Source organism: Suricata suricatta, chromosome 7, assembly GCF_006229205.1.
Source record: "Suricata suricatta isolate VVHF042 chromosome 7, meerkat_22Aug2017_6uvM2_HiC, whole genome shotgun sequence".
Lineage (NCBI taxonomy): Eukaryota > Metazoa > Chordata > Mammalia > Carnivora > Herpestidae > Suricata > Suricata suricatta.
In genome coordinates, this window is record NC_043706.1 from 143,392,059 (window position 1) to 143,417,188 (window position 25,130).

Below are 25,130 nucleotides of genomic sequence, written 5' to 3' on the forward strand. Positions count from 1 at the left end.
CTCCCGAGCCTTGATTCGCGGCCACACCCTCCACCATGACCAACACCTGTATGATTCCAGAATTCTCTTTCCATGTGTTTGTCTGTTTTGTAAACCACTCTCGCCTAAAAATGAATTCCCCAAGTGAATCCTCCATCACTGCGTCTACTGATGGGGTGCTCGTTACCTGTCACCCGCCGTCTCACAAGATGACAAGCCCAGGTTTCTGACGCGACTCACACAAACTAACATCTCTGCTTCGGCTCAGGCCCATCGGCTCGCTGGGGACGGACCCGAGTTTCTGGGGACACGCCGAGGCAGCCCCCCCACCGAGGACACCCCGTGTGTGGCGAGGGCCAGCGGCCTGCCTCGGGGGCCCGGACCCGGGGGGCAGGGCGGGCGCAGGGGCTCCGGAGGCGGCCTCACACGCCACGGCCTCGTGTCCCCTTTCCCAAACACCCTTCATCGGCCGCAGTCGGCAGAGTGTCCTTGCTCAAGAGGAACAGATAGACAAGGGGGGGGGTGCAAACCACTAGTGGCCGCACTCAGAAAAGCAGCTCACGGGCGCCCGGGGAAGCGCCCCCCGCCCGGCCGCGGCCTCCCCTGGGCTCCGCTCACCGGCGTCATGTGATTCTTCTCCGCCCCAGAGGACACACACGGTTACCCTTCTGCATTTGGGTAAATAGGCGTGACTCTGAACGAGGAAGTCCTGGCAGCTTGGTTTTGGCCACGGCTGGCCTCTCGCTGCTGTTTTCTTGACGACTGTCAGAGACTGCCGCTCGTGAAGGGCCTCACAGAGGTGGCGCGGAGCACGCGGGGCGCAGGACAGGACAGCTCCCGTCGGATCGCGGCCTTTCTCAGGTGAGCACGGCCAAGCCCCTCACTTCTTTGAAAAGCGTCTCCACGTCTTCGGCACGCTGGCCCGAGGCGTGTCCGGCGCGGGGCTGGTTTGCGCCTGGGAATCCCGGGTGCCGGCGTGGGGACTGCTGCCCCTTGATGAAACTCAGTCTCGCTTTGGGGGAGACACTGTCCTTCTAGTTCTGGTGACAGGGCCCCGCGGTCGGGGACCTTGCCTCTCCTCTGTGCGCAGGCAGTGATTTTATCTGCCCTGGACGATTTCGGCGTTGCTTCTTCATGTGGTTACGTACCCACGGGGCAGCGGTCTCCAGTGAGATGCAGTCACTTATTTAACTAGCACACAGTTTGAAGAGCTAACAAGTAAGCTAAGATGTTTAGAAAGCAACGCAAAAAGTGATTCGTGCCATGAAATAGACGGGGCGTCTGCGGTGGCTGGAGGTTGAATGGGAAGAGAGAACTCGGGGGGCTGGAAACTTTCATGAGAGTCAGGGAGGTACAGAAAAACCCTGATGAGGGCTGCAAACACCATACCGATGTGAGGTCGGTGTCTCACGGCCACGGAAGGAAACGTAACGGTCTTCAGAGAGTCTGCCCGGGACCCTCCTCAGCCTGCGCAGGCGCAGAACCAGACGTGAAGAGGTCCAGGTGAGGCCTGACTTAAAGCTGTTCTCGAAATGCTTAAAAGTTTAATTTCTGCACCCAAAAAAGAAAATGTAAAAGCGAGCTTCCAAAGAAGCAAAAGAAACCAAAAGAAAAAAAATTACGAACCTATATACAAATCATTGGAAAAAACCTTCTGGCCTCTGTCTTAACCGCTTATTCGAAAGCAGAAGGAAGCGGCCCAGAGTTTCAGCTCTGCTGGTATTTCTCTAAAAAAGGATAGAACACTGTGTGCTCACGATTCAGGTGAATTGGGAAAACACACATTTATTGAATACCCACAACCACAGTGTGAGAGATTCTGTTATCAGTTAAGAGGTTTTGCAATCAATATAGGATTTAAGGTCTTATGGGGATTTATGTCCTTCAGTAAGACCCTCTGGGGGCAGGGTGAACTAGGTGGGCAGTGTGGACAGCCCTCCAGCCTTCCCATCTGTAAAATGGGTACAGTGTCTACTTTAAAGGGTTTCTGTCACGTTAAGAGATAATAGAGATAGTGATCTCTGTGTCCAGGATGCAGTGATAATTTAATTTATAGTACACCCCCACAGTGCTTACACACACGCACACAGGCTTACACGCATGTGTGCACACCGTACACACACACAAACACGTGTGCATACAACATACATACGCAGGCACACACATGTGCGCGGCAATACACATGTGCGCGCACACGTGCACACACAAAGCACACAACATATATGCACGCACACACATAACATGTACACACATGCAGATACACTCACAGAACCTGTTTACACTCGCACACTTAGGCACACATGTATATGCGCACACAGGACACACACACGCACACACATGCACAGTCGTATTTAGTTTTTGTCCTGTGCCCTGTGGGCCATCCCTATTTATGAAAGTAAACACAGACTTAAGGCTCTCTGTGCTAATTTAATTTTTAACAGACTGTTAAACCCTTTATAAAATTTAAGTTAAAATGTTAGGTTTTCCTTGCTGATAATGTTTTGATAAATCTTTAAAAAATTTTTTTTAATGTTTTTAAATTTTTTAAAGTTATTTTTTAATGTTAAATTTTGAGAGAGAGAGAGAGAGACAGAGCGTGAGCAGGGGAGGGGCAGAGAGAGGGAGACACAGAATCCGAAGCAGCTCCAGGCTCTGAGCTGTGAGCACAGAGCCCGATGCGGGGCTCGAACCCACGGACCGCGAGATCACGACCTGAGCCGAAGCCGGACGCAGAACCAACGGAGCCCCGCAGGCGCCCTGTTTCGATAAATCTTATGGAGGCTCCCCCCATGTTAGTATTCTTGGGCAGAGTCTGCCCTTGGCCAAACGGGCAGTTGAAGCTGGTCTGTCGGCCGCCCCTTCTGCTTTTTCAGCGCCTCCTCCCTTCTCTAGGGGACCTTACTTCCCTTTTGCTGTCACCACCCACTCCCTGTCCCAGCCTGTGTCAGCGAGCCAAGCCGGTCCCAGCCAGGGCACCCGCTGCCGAGAACTCCTGGCGGCTCCCACCTGCCCCTGGTCAGGTGACCGAGGACCTCGCCGAGCCCTCAGAGCCCCAGGGCAGGGGTGCGGTGGGAGGGGTCTGCTGAAGCCGGCAGGCTCCTGTTGGGGGTGGCAGGCCCGGGCTGCCCCCTGGCTTTTCCTAAACCGCAGTGGGTGGGCGGGCACCCTTTCCTCGGCTTCCTGCACGGGTTTGATGTTCAGGACGCAAATTATCAGCCCTTCTCCTCATCTGTGAATGAGTCAACCAGTTAGCGGTTAGTTTCTGAGCCTCTCCTGCCTGCGTATCTACCAAGAGCTGTACTAGGAAGCCACGCTACTTTATTGCGATAAGAATGTAAGTTAATACTTTAAACACTATTTTTAAAAATGTTACTCCAATTCAGCAACATTAAATCTTTCTTCGGGTAACAGTTTCTTTTCATGTGTGGTCACAAAACCCTGGACGTGGTAACACTGAAGAGAGACCATGATCATTAACCTCACGCCTACACGTACGGCGTCTTGGGATTTTAGCACAATTGCTTTTCACTTAGAAGGGCGATACATTCATATGGATTCGAAGTTTACCCGCGAAAGGCACATGGCATTGACCCGTCGGCACATGCCTCTAGAGCAGGAAGCTGAGCCTCACGCAGGCAGGTCTTCCACTGAAAGTTAACTTCTGGGGCGGGGCCCCCACCAGGAGCGAGTCCACCAGGCGTTGGGGCGCGGCCCGCGTCGCTTGTGTTTCGTGCTGCGCCTGACTGACTGGATGCACTCGCGCTCAGTGACTGAGGACGCCGCCGATGCCCAAGCTGGGCGACGCCCTGGCCTCGGCGTCAGGCACGGTCAGCCCCGGCGGAACCGAGCTGCCGGTGGGCAGCAGGTGCACCTCGAGCTCAGCCCTCTCTTTGAATGAACTGAGGGGTGTTTTCCAAAGACACTGGCTCTGAAGGGTCTGCGGGTGAGGTGGCTTCGGGAGATTGTGACGGCTCGGGCAGGGCCAAGAGCCACGGACGATCCACGGTGACGTGAGCATCCAAGAGGAGGGTGAGGTTAGTGGCATTTCCCCCAACTGACTTGACCACAGAGCGGTCTCCTTCCCTCCTCCCTTCCTCTCCTCTTGCCACCCAGAGCCTTCCTGGGGACTCACTTTTCAAGCCTGGTCTGTTCTGGTGGCCAGGTCACCTAGTGCCAGAATCCCCCCGGGAAGGAGCCATCCCCACCGGGAATCTGGGGGACAGTGATGCGCAGGGTGTGTGGACTCCAGCTGCCGAGTGGTCAGAGCACATCTGCAAGGGCTACAGATCTCGCCCGAGTAGAGCTTTTCTAACAGATCAGAAGACCCCGGGGACCCCCAGGCACAGAGAAACCTCCCTTTCCTGGAGGGGCCCCACCCCCTGGACGCAGCTCACTGAAAGTGGGCCTTGGTTACAAATTAGCATCAGGTGTGGTGGAAAGTGTAGGTGGAAACATTGTTCGCAAGGTCCGCAGCTGCCGCCCACTGTGGCACAAATGGAAGGTCCCGGGCGCCTCACCCCTTCCCCCCCCCCCCCCCCCCCCCCCCCCCCCCCCCCCCCCCCCCCCCCCCCCCCCCCCCCCCCCCCCCCCCGCCCATAAAGCCGGGTTTTCCTGCAGTCAGAGGTGTGGGCCCACAGGTGCAGTCTGCTTCCCAGCACCTTTAGACAGGAGCCCCCAGGGTTCTGTCCTGGGGCAGGAGACGGCCGGCACCAGGGCGGCTGGTCGAGGCTCCGGCCGCTGGCGCCCCGCGGGGAGGGCCCCATTGCAGCCCCGTGGTGACCCTTCCCTTCCAAGCGGGCGCTAGAAGCGCTGCCTCAGGAGGTCCCATCCGCCTTGCGCCTCCTCGTTTCTCGGATTGACTCACCCCCGTGGGCTCGACCGGCCAGCATCCCGCAAGGGAGCCCGTGCCGTCCTCGCAAACTGTCCCCGAGGTCGGGTCGCAGGTGTTTGTGTGCCCTCTGCCTGTTGGGGGGATGGTAAGGCTGGGCCCTTGGTCCCGGGACAGGCCTGCAGGAGAGCTGGCGACCTCCTTCCTGCCTGACCCTGTTTCTAGGGGAGGCAGCTTCCATTCCCTGTCCTCCAGACTGTGGCTCCGGCTGATTCCAGCCGGGCACGTTTTCCATGCAAACTGACTCAAAATCCCTCTGCATCCGACCAGAGTGGAGTGCGTGAAGCTGTCCCTGCCTCCCTGTCTAGTGTCACTGGTTTGGCCTGAGAAGGCAGACAAACTGCATTTAGCAGGATGCACGCACTGAGCGCTGCTTTGGTTTTCATCAGTGTCGGGACGAAGTCAGTGGCCTGACCAGCCACCCGTGTGCCTTGCGGTTCTGGAGGCCGGGCGTCCGGTGCGGGTCTCAGGATGACGGGGGCGTGTTGGCGGGCGCTGTGTTCCTTTCGGAGTTTCTAAGGGGGACCAGCCCGTCGCGGTTGCAGGGGTGCGTCCCCACCTTCACGCTCAGTGGGGCCAGTCCCAGCTCGCAGAGCCTGCTGGGTCTTCGATGGACTGAGTCCCTCCCTGCTAGAATCTCCTCTCTCCTCTTCCATCTCTGCTGGGAAGCCCCCACTTTTAGGGACGCACAGCCACCCCAGCCCACCTGGATCATCGGGTCATCTCTCCATCCCAAGGTGCTGACACGTGGTCCCATCCCCCGAGTCCCTTCTGCCGAGTAAAGGCCTGTGTGCACAGCTCCGGGATGGGGCGTGGACGCGGCCGGGGCCCTGGCTCTGCTGCCCACCCCGTCTGTCAGTGCAGCGTGTGTGTAAGTGTGCAAGCAACACGGGGTCGAGGAAGGGAAGGTGATGTAGACGGGAGGCAGCCTGCGCGGCTGGTTGGCCGCCGGTGCCTCTGCTCCGCGGATTTGCCCTCAGTGAAGTATCACAGGAGACTCTCAGACGTATCCTGCTGCCCGCTTCCATCCTGTGTCTGTGTGATGACCCTTGGAATCCAGCTGGAACATCTCCTATTTTCTCCACACAATGTCACCATGTTGGGTTTGACTCTCGGTTTGAGTCTGTGCAGAGTTTTCTCACGTTCATTCTGTCGTCCGATGTAATTACGTTTTCAGGCGTCTTGTCGTCCTCAGACATGATGAGCGGCCTCCTCTAGTTTCGTCCCTGATGTTAACAGTGCCGGGGAGCACGGGGTTGAGGGCAGGGCCCAGCACGCGGCTAACTGTCATCCACCTGGATCCTCCGTCCACGTCTTCGTTACGTACAAATTTCAGGTTCTTTAAAAGTTTATTTACTTTGAAAGAGAGAAAGAGGCAGAGAGAGAGCGGGAGACACAGAATCCCAAGCAGGCTGTACACTGTCAGCACGGAGCTGGACACGGGGCCCGGACCCACGAACCGTGAGGTCATGACCTGAGCCGAAGCGCCCCCCACAGATTCTCTTGATGCCAACTGGTTTTGTAGACGTGTTTGTGCCCCCATCAGCCTGAGAGGCAGAGAGTCAGGACACACTCACATTTCAAAGACAAGCTGATGACATTTTAAGAATCAGTCGGGCCCGGGGCGCTTACAGGTGAGCTGAGGACTTGGAAATAAGGCCTGGCAAGAAAGGTGGTGACGGGCAGGACGCACGAGAAAACGATGAGCTTTAAGCACAGGGTCGGGCAAGACCCCCGTGTCCGGGAGCTTCACAGGGGTGGGCTCGTGGGCTCAGCAAAGAACGTTCAGATTTGGCGATCCGCCGGCCGCAGTCAACCCCGGGCCCCATGACGCAGGCCCTCAGAAACGTCTCCGTGTGTCTGCCTCCTCAGCCTGTGCCACAAGACAATCCAGACCTTGTTTCTCCAAAGAGGTGGCGTTGCTGCCCAGGCTCGGAGGGGATTCGCTTCAGCAAAATGCCTTCTTTCGTGCTGTGGTGGCGCCGGTGCCAATCTGTCAGCAACAGGATGTCCTTAAGAACAAATCACAGGATTTCTGTGGCGAGCACGGTGGTGCGGGGCAGGCTGAGTCATCTCTGGTCACGGCAAGAGACCGGCGTCCACGTGAACCTGGCGGCTCCTCTTATCGAGAACTCGGGTCCTCACTTAACCACAGGAGCGCCGACTCATCGTTACCCGGACCTGCAGGCGGTTCTTCCGAGCAGGTGCCAAGGCGGCCCCTGCGGCCCCCACGCCCCAGCGGCTGGGCTGGCCCTGCGACGGAGCCCTCAGGCCAGTCCCTTGTGCTCCGGGTGTCCCGGGTTCCTGCTGGTGTCACGCCGATTCCTACCGGTCTGCTCTCCCGACGCTAAAGCTGGGGGTTCGTCCTTGTACCTGCGGTGTCACCCGTCCTCAGCGGTGTCACCGTCCTCAGCAGTGTCACCTGTCCTCAGCGGATCATTGGTGACCATTGTTGAGCTAAGTTACACCTGAATTCAGAAAACAGTCTGCGTCCCAGCCTGGGGCCCAGCCAGGCACTGAGCACGTGCCGGCGGCGACATCCCTCCCGGCCTTCCCACGGCCGCTGCCGGCTCCTCGTCAGTCTCCCAGTGCAATCCGAATGTCATCGTGTCACACCACGTGACCCCGTCTCCCTGGGCCCCTCAGACTGGCATGTGGTCTGTCATCTCCATCGCCGCACAGCCCTGCTCCCCGTGAGCATTTCCTGCCCTTCTCTACGCGAGCCCTGTGGCCCCCGAGCTCTGGCGCACGTGCCCCCTGTCCCCAGCCCTGCACCCCTCTTTTCCACACCCTTCCTCGAGAACCTGCTGCAGCCCCTCAGGCGTTGGTGGGGCCCTGACCTATGGCACCTGTTGTCTGAACTGGCACATTTGTACGGAACTCCACGCATGTATTTTATTAGCTTCGTCAGGGTAGCCGATTTGAAGTATGTGGTTTGATACGTTTTGACAAGGCACGCCGACGTCACCATCCTGATGGGGACATTTCCATGGCAGGACAGGTCCCTGTGTCCCCTCGGCCAACGCCTTCTCATCCCTGACCCATGGCAGTCAGATTCGATTTCCATTGCTGTTGTTCTTGCTGCTTCTAGAACTTCACGTAAGTGGAATAATGGGGCACGAGGGATGCTTTTGTGACTCGCCCGTGTGGGTGCGTGGACCAGCCGTCGGCTCCTTCTGGTCGCTGGGCAGCGTTTCATTACACGGAGAGAGTGCTACGTGCTGATCTGCTCGCCAGCCGGCGGAGACTTCGGTTCTACCCAATTTCAGGCTGATAACTACGAACCTGCCGTAAACATTCGAGTGCTAGTGTCTCATTTTCTTTGACTAAGTACACGAGAGCCAGAGGCTGGCTCAAGTGGCAAGTGCGCGTTTTACTCGTCTGGAACTGCCGCACCGTTTGCTCAGAGCGGCCGTGGGAACGTGCATTCCCGCCGCCGGAGCGTGAGCGCTTGGACGGCTCCCCGTCTTCACCTGCACCTTCGGTCTTGTCTGCCTCTTACTTTTAGCCACACTCCCGGGGTGGGGGGGAGCGGCATCTCATTGCAGCTTTAATTCACATTTCCCTGATCATTAATCTCCTTGAACATTGTTTCTTGTGCTCAATTGCCGTCCATGGATTTCCTTTGGTGAATTGACTTCAAACTTTTCGCCTGTTTCTTAGAGCTGTGTCTTCTTGTCATTGAATTGTAAGAGTTCTTTGTATTTTCTGGATACAGTCCATGATCAGATATAAGGTTACAATTTTTTTCCCCATTCTATGGTCTGTTTTTAATTTTCTTAAGTATTTTTAAAAAGCAAAAGCTTTAAATTCTGATCAATTTATTAAAAATTATGTGTGTGTGTTATAGTTCATGCCTTTTGCAATTTAGATAGGAAATCTCTACCATTCCCAAGGGCATGAAGATTTTCTCTTCTGTTTTCCTCAGATGTTTCATGGTTTGGGCTCTCACATTTAATCTGTATTTCATTCTGAGCTATCTTTTCGTTTGCAGCACGAGGTAAAAGTAAGGATCAACTTTTTATGCATGAATATCCAGGTGTTCCAATACCATTTATTGAAAAGATTGTTTTTTCCCTATTGACTCGGTCAGCACCCGTGTTAAGAGTCAGTCGGCCATGGACGTGTGCGTCTGTTTCTGGACTCCCTTCTGTCCCATCGGTTTGTGTACCCTCCCTCTACAACAGGACGCTGTCACAATGCCTGTAGCTTCATAGGAAGTCTTGCAATCAGGAAGCATGAATCCTACGAATCTATTCCCTTTCAGAATTGCTTTGGCTCTTCTAAATCCCTTGGATTTCTATATAAATTTTAGGATCAGCTTATCAGTTTCTTCAGAAGTGCGGCCACAAGTCTGATTTGGATTGAGTTGGATCTGTGGGTAGGTTGGAGAGAACTGACGTCCTAATAGTGAACCGTGTAATCCTGAAGCAGACACACACCCCTTTCGGTTAGATCTTAATTCCTCTCATCACCGTTTTATAGTTTTCAGTATGGAAATCTTGTTCGGTTTTCAAGACGTAGTCAGAAGTATTTTATTTCATGTTTTTGATGTTATTATAATTTTTTTCCAGTTTCAATAGCCAAATGTTCCAAAAATTGTTAGGGCAGAGAATTACAATTGATCTGTGTATGTTAATTCTCATCAGTGTATTTTTTTACATATTGTATATTTCATCTACAGAACATTTATTTGGGTTTTTTAAATATCTTTTGTCATTTGCTTCATTGTATTTATGCTTTTCTTTACCTTCCTGAGCATTCGGAATGTATTTATAGTCACTACAGAGCAGTTTTTTTTCTATTATCTCTGTTATTTTTCTGTTTGTTCGTGCAGATCATGGGCCATATTTCCTGCTTCTTCGGATGTCATGTCTAGTCTGTTAGAGCGGCTGTGACATGACCTCAGCGGTGGCTTGAGCAGCATGCATTTGTTGCTGGCATCTGGGCCGCTGGGAAATCCAAGAGTCAGGTCCCAGCAGCCCGGGTCCCTGCTGAGGAGCCCTGCTGGCTCAGCCGTCTTGTCCTCACGTGGCGGGGAGCAAACAGAGAGGAAGGGGCTCTCGTGTGTGTCTTCTGAGGACAGGAACCCGTTCGCGAGGGGAGGCCCCACCTCGAAGTGCCACCAGCTCTGGATTACGCTTCAGCATCTGAGTTTCGGGGAGACACAAACATTCAGCCAATAGTGGTCTAGAGATTTTTGTTCGGATGCCTGACATGAACTTCACATTGTTGAAGGCTGGATTTTGTTGCGTGTCTTTGCTTTGGAATGGAGTCTCGTTACTGGAATATAATGGTCCAATATCATATCTTGTTACAGCAGGCTCAGAGCAGCGTTAATGTGGGCTTATCAGAGCGGCGTCACTCCTAACAGGCTACTGTTCCGAGGATGCTGTCCCGTCCTCTGTGACGTAGAAGGTGCTGTGACCTGGGGAGAGACCACTCCTAGCCCAGGACTCTGAGGACTTCCCGGTCTCTCCTTTCTGGAATCCGTCTTGCATTGCCTCCTCTCAAGGACACCTCTCTGCCGCGCTCCTTGTTTTTCTGCGTGTGGCTCCCTCCTCCCCTGTATCTTGTCTTGCAAAGTGTAGCTGTGCTGGCCTCCTCGGACTCCGGTCCCTGTGTCCTCTGTGAGGCAGCCATCCCCGGGCCAGCTTGCCTCACACCCTGTGCTTGGATGCGCTGGGGCCTCCCAGGGCTCAGGCCATAGCGCCCCCGCCGGCTCTCTTCTCGTCAGGGACCGTAATCCTGTGACACCTGTTGCCCCATGTCTGAAAACTGTCATCTAACATACTTTACAGACTTTTCTGGTTGTTGGACGCGGTTCAGTACATTTGGTTCCTGTTAGTCCCTCATGGCTGGAACCGTTGATCTTGCGGCCATGTTTGATTGATACGTTTCACCCGATAATCTGATTGATACCTTCCTCCCCTCACATTCTTTACTGGGCTTCCCGTAAAGCCCTAAAGCCCTGAGAATGTATGCTGGGGGTGACTGAGATGTGCACAGATGACCCACGCCGCCCCCTAGTGTCACGTCCAGGGCGGCGGCTGGGAGGCGGCAAACACTCACCCGCCAAGTGACAGCTCCAGGCATCAGGCAAAGAATGGGCTTGGGGCCGCCGGATGCATGACTCTGTGAACAACAGAATGAGGAGGCAGATCCTTCAGGGTGAGCTGGGTGTCATCCGGACCCCTCCCGGAGTGTCGGTGGCGATGCCGACCCGCAGGTGAGGGCGATTTGGCACAGTTGATAGACTCGCGGCCAGAGCACCGGAGGGGCAGGATGGGGGAGGAGAAGAAGCACATCTAACACGATTGTCAGCCTCCTGGGCCAGCGGCTCGTGGGCGGGAGGGACAGGTGAGACATCAGGATGGTCACAATAACAGGCCATGAATGAATGTGAAAATAAGGGAATTTCCTGTTTGAGTGGGTTTCAATGCCAGCTTTCAGAGTCAGCTCCCGCCTCACTCGTCTCCGGCGGGTTTCTGCAGCTGGGCCCCGTGCACTGCCCCTCCTGACCTTGACCTTCCTTCCCGCAGTCTGGTTTCTGACGGTTACGCTGTGGCTGCCCTGCAGACTGGTGGCTGTGGACGCCAGTGCGCTGGCAACGGGCGTAAATTATAAGTATTCTAGACACACCTACACGTCTGTAGGTTTTGTTCGGTGGGATCTTATTGAATGTAATTAAGTTGACTTCTGCACCAAGATGTCTGTGCAGGTCGAATGGGTGGATTTGTTGGGATCACCCTTCCTGGTACAACAGACCGGGGATTGACAGATGGCGCCCCGAGGTGTCTGCTTGAGCCCGTTCATTTACGAAGGTGTCTATGGTCCCTTTTCCGCCGCCAGAGCAGATCTGAGTAGTTGGGACAGAGACTGTCTGACCTGCAGAGTGTAAAATATTTACTATCTGGTCCTTTGCAGAAAGAGGTTGTGGACCCCTGTTCTAAATGAATATTAAAAAAATAAATTATTTTGGGGGCGCCTTGGGGGCTCTGTTGGTTGAGCATCCAACTGAAGTCACAATCTCAGGGTTTGTAAATTTAAGCCCCGCCTGGGGCCTCTGCCGTCAGGGCGGAGGCCACTTTGGATCTTCTGTCCCTCTCTCTCTGCACCGCCCCTGCTCATGCTCTCTCCTGCTCTCAAAAATGAGTAAACACTTATAAAAAATAAAAAATTTTAAGTTGGTGTATTTATTTTGAGAGAGAGAGAGCAGAGGAGGGGCAGAGAGAGAGGGAGACAGAGAACCCCAAGCAGGCTCTGCACTGTCAGCACGGAGCCTGACACGGGACTCGAACTCTCGAACCGTGAGATCATGACCTGAGCCGAAATCCAGAGTCTGATGCTTCAGGGGGCCCCCGGCGCCCCCTGAGTGAATGTTTTCATGTAAAACAGCACGCCGTGCCTGCTCTGTGTCCTCGGGAAGCCAAATGCCGGTGGCCTGATTCGCCTGCTCCCCGAGAAAACTGGAAAATTCGTCTCAACGACAGCGTGTCTTGCTTTCTTTCCTCCTCAGACGGCCTTCTCTATCGTCTCCGCGGGGCCAGGGGCCTGGACGCCCACCCCTCCTGCACCGGCCCGGGTTTTCCACCGAGAACAGGAGCACAATGAGTGGGGTGAGCGTCTCGTCTTCTTTGGCTGGGGTGTCACTGCGGTCAGCTGTGTCGTCGAGACCCACACTCCCGCTGACTCTGCCTGTGTTCACTTCCCAGGGCCCGAGGAGCCTCGGCGACGCCTTCAATCTGAGTGAGGACTACTTCGGGTCGGGGAACGGTTCAGACTACACCCTGGATGACGAGAGCTTGCTGTGCTCCATGCAGGACGTCAGGACCTTCTCCGGGCTCTTCGTGCCCATCGCGTACTCCCTGATCTGCGTCTTTGGCCTCCTGGGCAACGTTTTGGTGGTGATCACCTTTGCTTTCTACAAGAAAGCCAAGTCGATGACGGACGTGTACCTGTTGAACATGGCCATCGCCGACATCCTGTTTGTCCTCACCCTCCCGTTCTGGGCCGTCAGCCACGCCACTGGCAAGTGGGTCTTCAGCAACGCCATGTGCAAGCTCATGAAGGGCATCTATGCCGTCAACTTCAACTGCGGCATGCTGCTGCTGACCTGCGTCAGCATGGACCGCTACATCGCCATCGTGCAGGCCACCAAGTCCTTCCGGCTGCGGTCCAGGACGCTGGCGCACCGCAGGGCCATCTGCCTCGTGGTCTGGGGGGCGTCCGTGCTCATCTCCAGCTGGACATTCATGTTCTACCAGAAGTACAGCGTGCAGAGCAGGGACGTGTGCGAGCCCCACTTCCCGGCCACCGCGGACCCCGTCCGCTGGAAGCTCCTGATGCTGGGGCTCCAGCTCCTCTTCGGCTTCTTCGTCCCGCTGGTCTTTATGATATTTTGCTACATGTTCATCATCAAGACCCTGGTGCAGGCTCAGAACTCCAAGCGGCACAAGGCCATCCGCGTGATCATCGCCGTGGTGCTGGTGTTCCTGGCTTGCCAGATTCCGCACAACATGGTGCTCCTGGTGACGGCCGTGCAGCTGGGCAGGACGGACCGCGAGTGCCAGGGCGCCAAGCTGCTGGCCTACGGCAGGAACGTCACCGAGGTCCTGGCCTTCCTGCACTGCTGCCTCAACCCCGTGCTCTACGCCTTCATCGGCCAGAAGTTCCGCAGCTACTTCCTGAAGATCGTGAAGGACCTGTGGTGCGTGCGGAGGAAGCCGAAGGCGTCCGGCTTCTTGGAGACCACCGCCTCCAGGCAGAACAGCGAGACCGTGGACAACGAGAACGCCTCGTCCTTCACCATGTGACCGGCCCGGGGTGGCGGCGCCCGGCGGCCAGGGCAACGGGTCCTCGGACTCGCAACCCCGTCCCCCCACAGGACCTGCTGGGGGAGTCCCCTCTCGGGGGGGGCTGCCGGGGCCCCACATGGCACGTCCCCACCTTCCTTCCCGCGGCCCCGAGCCCCTGGGGCTCCCCACGGCTGGTGCTCCCCAAAGCAGAGCGGACTGTGGAGAGATGTGGACGTTTTCAGAAGCGGTCGTGAAACAGCCCCTAGAACACAGTTTCTCCCTGTCACGGCCAACAGCTCTAAGGTTTGCAAAACCGAAGTGGAGAATGTCGCACGAGGGCCTCAGAGGAGTCTGCGCGGGCGGAAGCTGAGACCGTCCCCGGCTGGAGGAGCGGCCTGCGGAGACGGGACAGGGCGGGCGGTGACGGGCCATCCGGAAGGCCTGTGTTTGCTTTATTTCCCCGGGAAAATGGTCTCTGCAAGTGATAATTCTCCTCCAAAACTCCGTTCGACTGACAGAGCTCCAGGAAGGCGCACGCGGACGGCACATGCCCAGCACCCAGAGGGGCTTACTGAGTATTTGTTGGTGAAGCCGGTGAACTTGGGGTGCAGTTGGGGTGGCAGGTGTTTACATTGTAGTTTTAAAGGAACAAGGAAGCTTCCCCGAGATGGTACCGAAAGAACTTGTGTTCCGAGTCCACACGGGTCGGAAGCCGTCCACACGGGGGGATGTGGGTACCAAGGGTGTCACACTGGGGGGCGGACAGCTGGGCTCCTTCCCTTCTGCCTATGACTTGAAAGTGGTTTCCCTAAGGTCTGAAGTTAATCATGGAATCAGATTTTATTTTTTGAGAGGGAGAGACAGAGAAAGAGAAGGAGAGAGAGAACCTTAAGCAGGCTCCGCACTCAGCACAGAGCCTGATGGGGGCTCGATCGAGATCACGACCTGAGCTAAAACCAAGAGTCAGATGCTTAACGGACTGAGGCCCCCAGGCTCCCGGTCGTGGACTCAGACTTTATCACCTCTCCCCCATGTTGTAGAAAGTTCACAGACTGCAAGTTTTGAACGTGCTTTGTGGGAAAATGACAAATAGTACAAAAATGCGGGCATGTCTTAGAAAGGCACTGACGTGAAATACAAAGATACTGACGTTTAATACCAATACATGTGTTATTTGAAATTTTCTATTGTTCTCGTGAGCTTTAACTGCATCTCTAGATGAAATTCAAAGTGATATCTTAGGACCCAACGTCTGTATCATCACAAACAGCTTTGGCTTTGCAGATAAAACTATTTTGAACGGGAAGTAGGATTTGTCTTCCAGATCAGTGTTCTGACTTGGGGGACTGCGGTGTTCAGAGGTCCTGCATCCTTCAGACCTGTCAGCGTGCGACTCCAGAAATCAAAGCAAACGGGACATTAGTCAGAGGCCCCCTTCAGGAGGCCAGGGCACCGAGCGGTCTCTGCAGATCAGCTTTGTGGAAGAAACTTCTCTGTGTAATTTTTAGATAAGTGAGGCTTACTTCTTTATGCATTAGCCCATTTAATATTTCAGCCATAATAATAAAAATGCTTCTAAAATATGACACATACTTTATTTGATTAAATATCATCGTTGTTTCCTGCTGCCTCGGGCATCAGAACCCACAAGCCCCGAAGTGTTTGCTTTCAGAAGACCTGGAGCTTCATGGTTTTGTCCCCATGTTGAGTGGCTCTGGCTCGCACTTTGGAAGTCCTGGTGTCTTCTCGTCATTGGTTTCCCCAAAGCAGGCTCTGGCTGGGCCGTACGTGGGTCTGACATTAACCCACCCTCTGCCCTCGGCACCTTTGCGAACGCTACTCTACTGTGGTCTGGAATCATCCATCTGCTCTTGCAGGAACTCTCTTCCTAGGGGCAACGACTTAGGGTTCTTAATTAACAGTTGTTAATTGTTAATAAATCAATTGCATATGTGTGCTTACATGTGTCACATACACGCGTGTGGACTTGTGTAGTCTCGGCCAGAAGATACCTGTCACACAGTGGCTGAGGCGATCTCCACCAATTCTTTCTGGGCAAACGAGAGTTTACGACACACAGATCTCGACAAAGGTGGCGGTGTGGGCGGTGAAGCGTCACCTTGCAAACGGCACGTGCTTTCCCTTCGCCTTGCAGACTGTGTGGTTCTTCGCCTCTCATCAGATAGGCTAATTGTAAGATGAGGCCAGAAAAGTACAGTATTTTCAAATCCTATTAAGATTTCTGATAATGTGTGCAAAGTCCAGGGACTGGAAGGGGAGGGAGGTGTAGGAACAGAGCATCCGGTCTAAAGGAACCCAGTGTACACGCTCACAGTGCGGTAGTTTGGGAAGGTGCCGGAACAGGACGGCACTGACCCTGAGCCTCAACAGCAGACACTGATCACCTCACGACAGGAGGCGGGATGCCTGGGATCCAGATGTGGGCGGGTTGGTTTCTCTGGCCATGGGGACAGCCGCCTTCTCCCTGTGTGAGACCCTGTCACATTGGGTCAGGTCCCACTCACGAGTCCTCGTTTTGCCTTCCTCACCTCTGGAAAGGCCCCGTCTCCAAATTCAGTCAAGGTGAGGACCCCACCATGTGATATGGGGACATAAGTCAGCTCGAAACAACTAGTTTTCTGAAGGCAGAGCGACTTTTCACATTCAAGTTAATTTCAAACACTTGGGAACTCTTTTCAGGGTAATTTCCTCCTTCCTAATGAGCCGTGTTCCCAACAGCCTCTCCCAGTTGGGATTTCCAGCTGCACGTGCCCAGGGGGTGAGGGTGAGAAGGTGCAGTGGCAGCGGTTCACGTGTGCGGTAACTGGGCTCCCACACCTCCTCCTCCGGGAAGCCTCAGCCCCAGATCCTAGAGGCCGGTCTGCGTGATGGGCCCCAGCCCAGACCTCCGGGTCCACAGCGGTGCCGGGGGACCTCCCCACACCCACCGCTCTGTGCTGAGGAGCCCAGCTCCCTGGGGTGGGGAGGGGGGTGCAGCGTGGCCGCAGAAGGCAGCGCGGACCATGCCTGGGGGGGCCCCGAGTCTGCCCATCAGTGTGTGTAATCAGGGCGCCCCCACCCCTGAGCTCAGGGGTCCACGTTCCGGGAGCCCTCACATCCTCCCCCACAACGCTGGGGACAGCCACCACGTCCCAGGTGGACTGTTACTATGCGGATTGTCAGACCCTGCAAAGTCCAGGGCCTGTGGTATAGTCTACACTCTGCTCCTTGCCCTGCAGGGGGCCTGGCATGTGCGGTGTGTGCTCGGAGACGTCGCACTGGGGGAGGGGTGGGGGCTGCAGTGCGCACGGCTCTGCCTGATCCGCGTTGACTTGTTTTCACCGGTCCTGACCTGGTCAGACTCAGTCGCGCACCTGCAGCACCGCAGCGAACGGCCAGCTCGCACTCTCGTGCTCTTCCCGGCGGCACCGGCTGATATGATACTTAGTGGCATGTTTTATTTAGGTGCCTCCGTAAGGGAGCTAGAGGCTGGTTCTCCGCTGTTTGAGTCCAGGCGGGACATCCACAACGATCAGTTGGATGGTGCTGTCCCCAAGTCCAGGCTGACCTCTTGGTGCAAGGGAGCTGGAGCAGCCCACGGAAAGAGGCAAAGGGGAAAGCAGGTGCCCTTTAATGGGGTGCCCTCAAAGTTGGGGGCTCGCTTCTTCCCACCTCTCAGCCTTATCTCAGCCCCGTGGTTACAAGCAGGAGAGAGAAAGCTGGGGAGAAGCCCGCCGCCCGCCCGTGTCGTGTCTGCACACACGACAGGACACGCAGTGGTAACTGGGTTCGAGGGGAGGAGGAGCCGCCCAAGGTCTGCAGGGAAAGGACACCTGCTCGGCTCAAGAGACACAGGCAGGCGGAGGGGCGGGAGGGCGGGGCCGCGGTTGTGGAGGCCCCGCCCCCACCGCAGAGGCCCGCCCCTTCCTCCCAGGGGACTAACGCACCGGGAGCCCCTGCAGGGCGGCCGCCGGCTCGTCGGCGGGGCGCTGCCGCCCCCTGGTGGCCGCAGGCGTGGTCGTGGCCGGCGTGCCCGGTGCAGCCTCTTTAGAGTTTCCGCCCAGAACAAATACTCGAAATGAGAAAAAGTAACTGCCTAGACCTGTGTCGTCTGCCTGCACTTAGAAGCTTCTCCTTTCCGCTGGCGCGTTTGCCGTCCGTGCTGTGGAATCGGTACATAATAACGCGGTATTCGATCCTGTGTTGCGCATTGTTGACTTACATCTGCGCGCACACTAATCGTTCTGCTTCGGGTTTCCGTGGGTGCGGACGGTGAGGGGGCTCTCCAGGGACGCTCCCCGACGCTCCCCGACGCTCCCCTTCGGCAGCTCAGTGCGGAAGCAACTTTGGAAGATGTGACCGCGATGCCAAGCTTGAACAAAACATGTACTCCTTAGGAAAATAGACAAAAATAAAAGTTACGAATGGGCAATGAAGAATTTATGAACTAAAATATCGGCTCTGGGAAAGGGGCATATAGTTAAAAAGGAGATTCTACAGAATTAATTTCACCTTTTGAATGGAGACATACAAAAATAAACTAAATGCCTTCAGAATTTGCGTGTTTGGTGGGAGAACATTTATTAGCAATGAATAAGTTTATTTTACCAAAAAAAACCCCTCAAATATACAGAGTGAATAAAATCTTTTACTATTTCCTGTAGAAATTGGTATAAAATCGTTATAGTAATTAGCAAGTTTGAATCTGATTGAAGTATTGCTGTAATTCATTTTTAAATTGCCTTTCTTATTCACATAATAGTAGATTGGCTCATTATTATTTTTCCTATGTGAGTTCCTATATTTTGGTCTTCAGGTGTTTTTCTGGTCACAGCATACGCACATGTGTTTGTGGATGTGTATGTATTTTATTAATAATTTAGACAATACAGTATCTATGTACCCTTTATAGTATATCTTTGGGGGCCGTTTTTAGGGTAATCTAAAGTAATAAAGCGTAAGAGTCACCTTAAGATGGCGACGGAGCGGCCATTCTGCTGTGGGTGGGAGAAGAACTCCGGGCACCCACGACCCCCACCCACCACCTGCAGACCTGGAAGGTCCCGGGCCAGTTTGAAAACAGCCAATCATGAAGCTCCAGCTTCCCATCACCCCCACAGAGGCAACCTATCCCATCCCGCCAAGTCCCTGAAATGCCCTTGTTTGATAATCTGCCCTCCCAGATCAACCCCGGAAGTCTTTCACCCATAAAAACCCCGCCCCTCCCCTACCAGGCACGACTTCCCTGACTCCCCAGTCCCAGGGCCACGGGACCTCACCCGGAATCGCAGATCCCAATAAAGGCTTTCTTGGTCTCTTTCTTTCCTCTCCTCTCTGCCTCCATCTACTAAATCTTACATAAAGAATGGATTTTTTTATTAAAAAATTTTTTTGCATGTGTTTATTTTTGAGAGAGAAAGAGAGACAGAGCGTGAGCAGGGTAGGGGCAGAGTGAGAGGGAGACACAGACTCTGAGGCAGCTCCAGGCTCCGAGCTGTCAGCACGGAGCCCGACGCCGGGTCGAGATCGTGACCTGAGCCAAAGTTGGATGCTTAACCGACTGAGTCACTCAGGTGCCCCTAGATTTTTTTTTTTTTTAAAGAAGAGACGTAGTCTCCTCACCAGAAATAAATTCTAAAATTAAACACTCGTTTCCTTAGCTCTCTAACTCTGGGTTTCTCTGGCCCGCTTTTCTCTGCTTATCAGGACACCCAGCAGGATCGCGGCACTACGGTGAGTCAGCGGGCACGGAGGGTCCCGCGCTTCGGGCCCTGCAGTGACGGCCGGGCGTGGTGGGGTGTCCTCTCTGCCGACCCCCGTGCAAGGCTGCCAGTGGCCAGAGCCTCACCTCACCTCTGGGAAGAGCCTCCCCACGGAGCCGCACCTCGGCCAGCTGGGGAGGGTCACGTGGCGGCCACCATGTCCGGGGTCCCCGCTGTGGAAGTGTGCATGACCGCGAGGTCATCGGCTGCTTGCCCCTCCCATGGGACTTCCCTGTCGGCTGCAGGTGACCTGCAGGTGACACCACACACCAGGTGACTCCTTCCTGCCGGAGACGTGGGTCCCTGTGTGCCCGTCATCCCCATGACCCGGGAGCCGGCACACTTCCCCCCGGCCGGTCCACTCCCTGGTGCTGCCACGGGGACAAGAAATTAGGTTTGAGTCCACCCGTCATTTATTGTTACCATTGCGGGGCTGATCCATCCAGCCAGTGCGCCGCCTGGGCCTGCCCGACCTTGGGAGCCCCGAGGGGGCTGCGGGCAGAGAGAGATCTCGTCTTCCCGGGAAGACGGCGCAGGCGTGTGCAGCGGGAGGGTCACTGAACTGACACTTCTGTCCCCCGTGTCCCACAGCCCGCGTTCCTTCGCTGGCCCAGGCCCCTTGTGGGCCCAGCACACTCCCGACCCCCTGATTTTTAAGCCACGTGGAACAGTAATCGACGGAACATAGGTGTGGGATGAGCGGACACAGGCTACCTGTTCTGAACAAACTCAGAGCCCTCTTTGTGGGTTTGATCTGATGTGGATCCCCCCAGGGGGAGTCACAGTATGGCTTCCTGCCCCTCCCCTGAGGACACGCCTACCCTGCTCGCCCGCCCCTCCCTCGGGCTTTGAGGAGTCTGTCCTCTGCCGGCCTCCGGAGACCCTCCGCCCAGCCGCTCACCCGGCAGCCCCCGCCCCTGCGCTCCTCCAGGCTGCGGACGGTTACCGTGGTTACCAGGGGTCGGGAGGGAGGTCCGCGCAGCGGCGGGAGCCCCTTCCCACCGCGACAGGCAGAGCTGTGGTCTGGGTGGGAGTGGGCGTCCCCCTTGCCGCCCCCCACCCCAGGATGGTGGCTCTGTCTTCCTCTCTGCTAATGACCTTGTTCATTTTCATCGGTTCCCCCCCTTAAATGGCAGATTGGGAATGTGACTTTCAAGTCATGTAACCAAGTCACATGGCATCCGGTGAATTTCAGTATACATTTTTAAATCAAAAAACAATTTTTTAATGTTTATTTTTGAGAGACAGAGATAGCAGAGGGCAGCGAGAGGGAGACACAGAATCTGAAGCAGCTCCAGGCTCCGAGCTGTCAGCACAGAGCCCGACGCGGGACTCGAACCACAGCCCACTGTATCATGACTTTAACTGAAGTCGGACGCTGGACCGACGGAGCCCCCCCGACGCCCCTCGCTACATCATTTTCATAGTTTCTATCCTTTATTTTCACAGCATTCACGCTTGTCTTTGCAGAAGAATTAAGTTTCTAGGCAGCTGGCTCCGAAACCGTCTCATGCTGGGGTTTGAAGTCAAAGAAACTCCGTGTTTTAGAATAAAAGAAAGGTCTAATAGCTTGTAATGTTTTGGGGGTAAAATAATAAAATCAAGGGAGTGTCCGCGCTTTTTAGTTGTCCTAACAGGTTTGTTACTACGTAGTCGATTGGAGTCTTTGAACGCAGAGGCAGGGTCACGTGAGAGTTCTAGTAAACATGAGACCCGGGAGTCACGGAGGCCAGGGCCTTCCTCCACCTGCAGCGGCGGGTGCGCTGGGAACTGCGGTGCCTCACGCCCTCCGCCGCGCCGGCTCTCGGCGGCCTCCAGGAATCCTTTCCTGGAAGCGAACTTATTTTCTCTAGAATGTGCACTGTGCTTCCCAGCGGCTGCTCGGGCTCAGAGACGGCCTCTTCGACCCTCGCTTTGTAAGCTCAGAAGGAATTACTAGTTATTAAATACGCCTTTGGTGTGTTTTAACTGAAAATAAAGCACACGCATCGCCTAGAATTGGCAGTTGTTTCATGCAGGCGTGGAGTGGCGTGGGTCTGTGGGGGGCTGCGTTTTCTGGCTGAATACAAACTGCGGCAGACAGCTGCAGATCCTGGAGCTTCGAGGCGGAGCCTGGGCGCAGAGACCAGGATCGCACATGTGTCCAGGAGCTGGCCGGGCAGTGGCCTGAGCCGGCGCGGTGCGGCCATACCCTGAGGACCCCGGTTTGATGCGAGACAAAAATCAAGTGACGAGCTTTGGGGATTGGGGACTGTGCTCAAGCTGGTGCAGGAAGACCGTTTAGGAGAGTCGGGGGTTCGGGGCCACGTGTGCTGGGAGGCACGAGGGGCTCCAAGGACAGGAGGGCGCTTGGATGGGAAAGGACAGAGCCCGGGTGAAAGTCTGAAGATCATGAAGGAGATGTCGGTGGGAGCTGGAGGTGACAGCAGCGAGAGCAGGGTGACAAAGCAAATCTGAAAATCCGCACTGACAGGTGCCACCGGAGTCGCTGCTCTGACCTATGGGAATATGGGGCAGCAGGGCTGAGGGTGTGAGAGCCGCAGAGAAACAGCCTGCAGGGGTGCACACACAGACACGGGATTTACTTAGGGGATGGGGCTCGAGTGACTGTTGGGCAGGAAGTGACAGGCTGGGAGCCCAGGCGGGGTGTCCAATCCCGGCCTGGAGGCACGCTCAGAGTTCTGGCTCTTAAGACCTTCACCTGATTAGAGGAGGCCCACCACACCAGCAGGGACAATTTTCTTTACTCCTAGACAACTGACTGCAGATGTTAACCACGTTCATAAAACACCTTCACACCACCCTTGGGCTTGTCTCACGAATCACTGGCCACCGCGGTGTGGCCAAGTGGACACATAGAGTGAGCCATCACATTTACTGAGGGAGGAACACTGGAAAAGCATGCTTGAAACCCGGTGGGCTGTACCGGAGGGGCCACAAGGTAAACGCCCTCAGGGACCAGGAAAGGACGCATGTCCGTGGACCCGGGACAGGCAGGCACAGTCCCCCTCACGGGGCCGGGCTCCGCCCCCCGAGGCATGCAGGTATCAGAGTCCAGGGCTTGCAAATATTCCAGGTTTCAAGAAGCGCTGAAAATCCAGACTTTTAAAAATGTCTTTTTTTTTTTTAGCTATACATACTATGAAAATGTAAAAATAACCCGTGAGCCAGTCAGAGCCTGTCTGTAGGGCTGAAATGCGGCTTTGGACAGCCAGGGAGAGAATTCTGAGACGGACAGTCAGTTAACGGGCTACACTCGCAGGGACACCCCGCCGGCCCCCCAGCGCGGCGGCTCCGTAGGCCCGGGTGTGATGCGTCTCCTCCGCGTCCCACACACGGCCTGCCCACCGTCTGAGCCTGTCTGCGGGGGCCCCCCGCCCCTGAGGGCTCCCTGCTGACCCCTCGTGCACCTGCTCTCGGGACCTGCCACAGACGCAAAGGGAGGATGACAGCAGAAATGTCCCAGAGTAACGACCCCATGGTTGTTCGGCAAGCCGCTTTGTGAGTGAAAACGCAGAAGGCGTTCTGTGCTCCCAGCCGGGCAACTGGAGAGAAGATTCGTGGGTGTTCCCAGCGGCCACCTCGGGGCCCAGGGGCGCTTCTGGGGAGGAGGTCGTGTGCGCAGCTGGTGTCCGACCCTGCGCAGCTCAGGCAAGCCCTGGGTCTCCCCAGCAGGTGGGAGGGAGGCCAGAGCCCCTGGGCTGTGGGAAGGAAGGAAGGACAGAAGGACACTGGTAACCGCCCTGCTGATGGCCGTGAACCAGCACCTTCCCCCAGTTCCTGCTGCGCTGTCCTCCGCGGCTTCAACTCAGAACGTAAGAGCGTCGTCGGGTCCAATATCCCCGCCGCGATGCCTGATGAGAACATGAAAAACACTGTTCCACGCTCTCGTACGCTTTTCGAATAAAATATACAAAAGGGAAGCCCGGTAGCAGTTTTCATTAATATCTCTTGCGTTTGTAAGTTTCCTGTTCATTTAATGGTCTTAATAGTATTTAATTCTAAATCGTCTTAATCCCGGACCCCAGACGTGCTGCTGTTTCGATCACTCCTCAGGGAAGATGGAAGAGCGGACCGCCGGGGTGCGGAATTCGCGCTCCAGCCGGGTGGACCAGGGAGCACTTTGCCGTTGAGCACGAGGGGAAGGAAATGGTGCCCTTAGGATGACCTCCGATCTGCAGGCACGGAGGCGAGCGGCGTGGGCTGGCCCTGGGTGGCAAGTGACAAACTGAGAGGAGGAGCTGGGCTTTTGTCCCAAGAGTGTCCAGCTTCCGCTGGAGCGTGAGGCTTCTAGTCCCTTCAGAATCCAAAGGCCTGCCTCTCGTCCTCTACCGACTGCGGCTCACCCCCAGAGCGTGTCACCAGGGGTCCCCTGGGTCTCTGCACTTGGCTGGCCTCTCGGAAGCCTTTATGAAGGGCTTTCACTGCAGAATATTTCCAGAAGTTTCCACGGGACATACACAAAGCCCTGTTGACAACAGGCGGGGTGACAGGTGACACTGGCCCAGGACACAGGTGGCTCCTTGCCCCGGCTCCGCCTTTGCATCATTCTTGACTCTCTCCACGGGCACCTTCGCCGGGTCCGTGCATCTCTGTTCTGTCCGTCTTCCTGTCTGCACCGGGACACGGGGGGAGGGGGACACGTGGGTTCTCAGGGACGGACGCCAGCTCGCCAGGGAGCCGAAGGGGGTACAGCAGTCCTGTGCTGGCGACTCCGCTGTGGAAAATTCTGGAACTGGCGAGCTGGTCACGGCGGGTTAGCAAACCTGCTTCTGTCGCAGAGGACCCGTTACTGGGACGCCACCAGATAGGAGGAGAATCAAAATATAGGTGAGCACTCAAAGCCCAAAGAGAGGTCATAAGGAGAACTAGTGAGGAGGTCCCCTGACCGGTCCCCAACCGGTCCCCTGACTGGCCGGTCCCCTGGCTGGCTGGTCCCCTGACTGGCTGGTCCTGTGACTGGTTCCCTGACTGACTGGTCCCCAACTGGTCCCCTGACTGGCCGGTCCCCTGAGGCTGGTCCTGTGACTGGTTCCCTGACTGACTGGTCCCCAACTGGTCCCCTGACTGGCTGGTCCTGTGACTGGTTCCCTGACTGACTGGTCCCCAACTGGTCCCCTGACTGGCCGGTCCCCTGACTGGCTGGTCCTGTGACTGGTTCGCTGACTGACCGGTCCCCTGGCTGGTCCCCAATTGGTCCCCTGACTGGCTGGTCCGCTGGCTGGCCGGTCCCCTGGCTGGCTGGCTGGTCCTGTGACTGACTGGACCCCTGACTGACTGGTCCCCAACCAGTCCCCTGACTGGGCGGTCCCCTGGCCGGTCCCCTGGCCGGTCCCCGGACGCTGCCCACTGGCGGCCTGCGCGCCGGGTCCGGTCCTGGGCCCCGGGAGCACCGGTTCGCTCACGGCAAGGGTCGGGACTACTTTCCTCGCTAACCTCCCAGGTTTTGCAGACGGAAATTACTGAAACTCCATCGGCACGTTTACTGTTCTGGACGTGGCGTCTTGGGGGAGCACAGCCGGCACCAGGTGGAGTGTAGACGGTCTAGCCCGCGCACAGCCTGCCTGACGCACGGAGGGCGGGAGGTGGAGCCGGCCGGCAGGCTCGGGAGACGTCCAGGCTCCGTGAGAGGGGCATCGCTGCCGTCCGCCTGGGCACGGTGTGGGGGCGGGGCCCGGCCTGGGCCCCTCGGAGGGCGGAGCC

General features: G+C 56.0%; 1 protein-coding gene and 1 long non-coding RNA gene across 11 annotated transcripts in view; one reads left to right on the top strand and one right to left on the bottom strand.

Moving 5' to 3' along the window:
• CCR6 (C-C motif chemokine receptor 6) overlaps positions 1–14,573 on the top strand; it is a 24,275-nt gene extending 9,702 nt beyond the window's left edge. For 2 of the 10 annotated variants that reach the window (XM_029945145.1, XM_029945144.1), the window contains exons 2-3: positions 12,387–12,486; positions 12,583–14,573. In XM_029945145.1, the coding sequence (XP_029801005.1) occupies positions 12,478–12,486; positions 12,583–13,683 (1,110 nt within the window). In that variant the 5' untranslated portion in view covers positions 12,387–12,477 and the 3' untranslated portion in view covers positions 13,684–14,573. The other 8 variants (XM_029945139.1, XM_029945140.1, XM_029945142.1 and 5 more) reach the window with 8 other exon arrangements.
• Positions 14,574–17,106: 2,533 nt separating this feature from the next.
• Positions 17,107–17,988, bottom strand: LOC115296664. The gene is made up of 2 exons (XR_003910988.1): positions 17,613–17,988; positions 17,107–17,250 (listed from the first exon to the last, which is right to left on the bottom strand). It is a non-coding gene; the product is annotated as an uncharacterized LOC115296664 (long non-coding RNA).
• Positions 17,989–25,130: the final 7,142 nt, after the last annotated feature.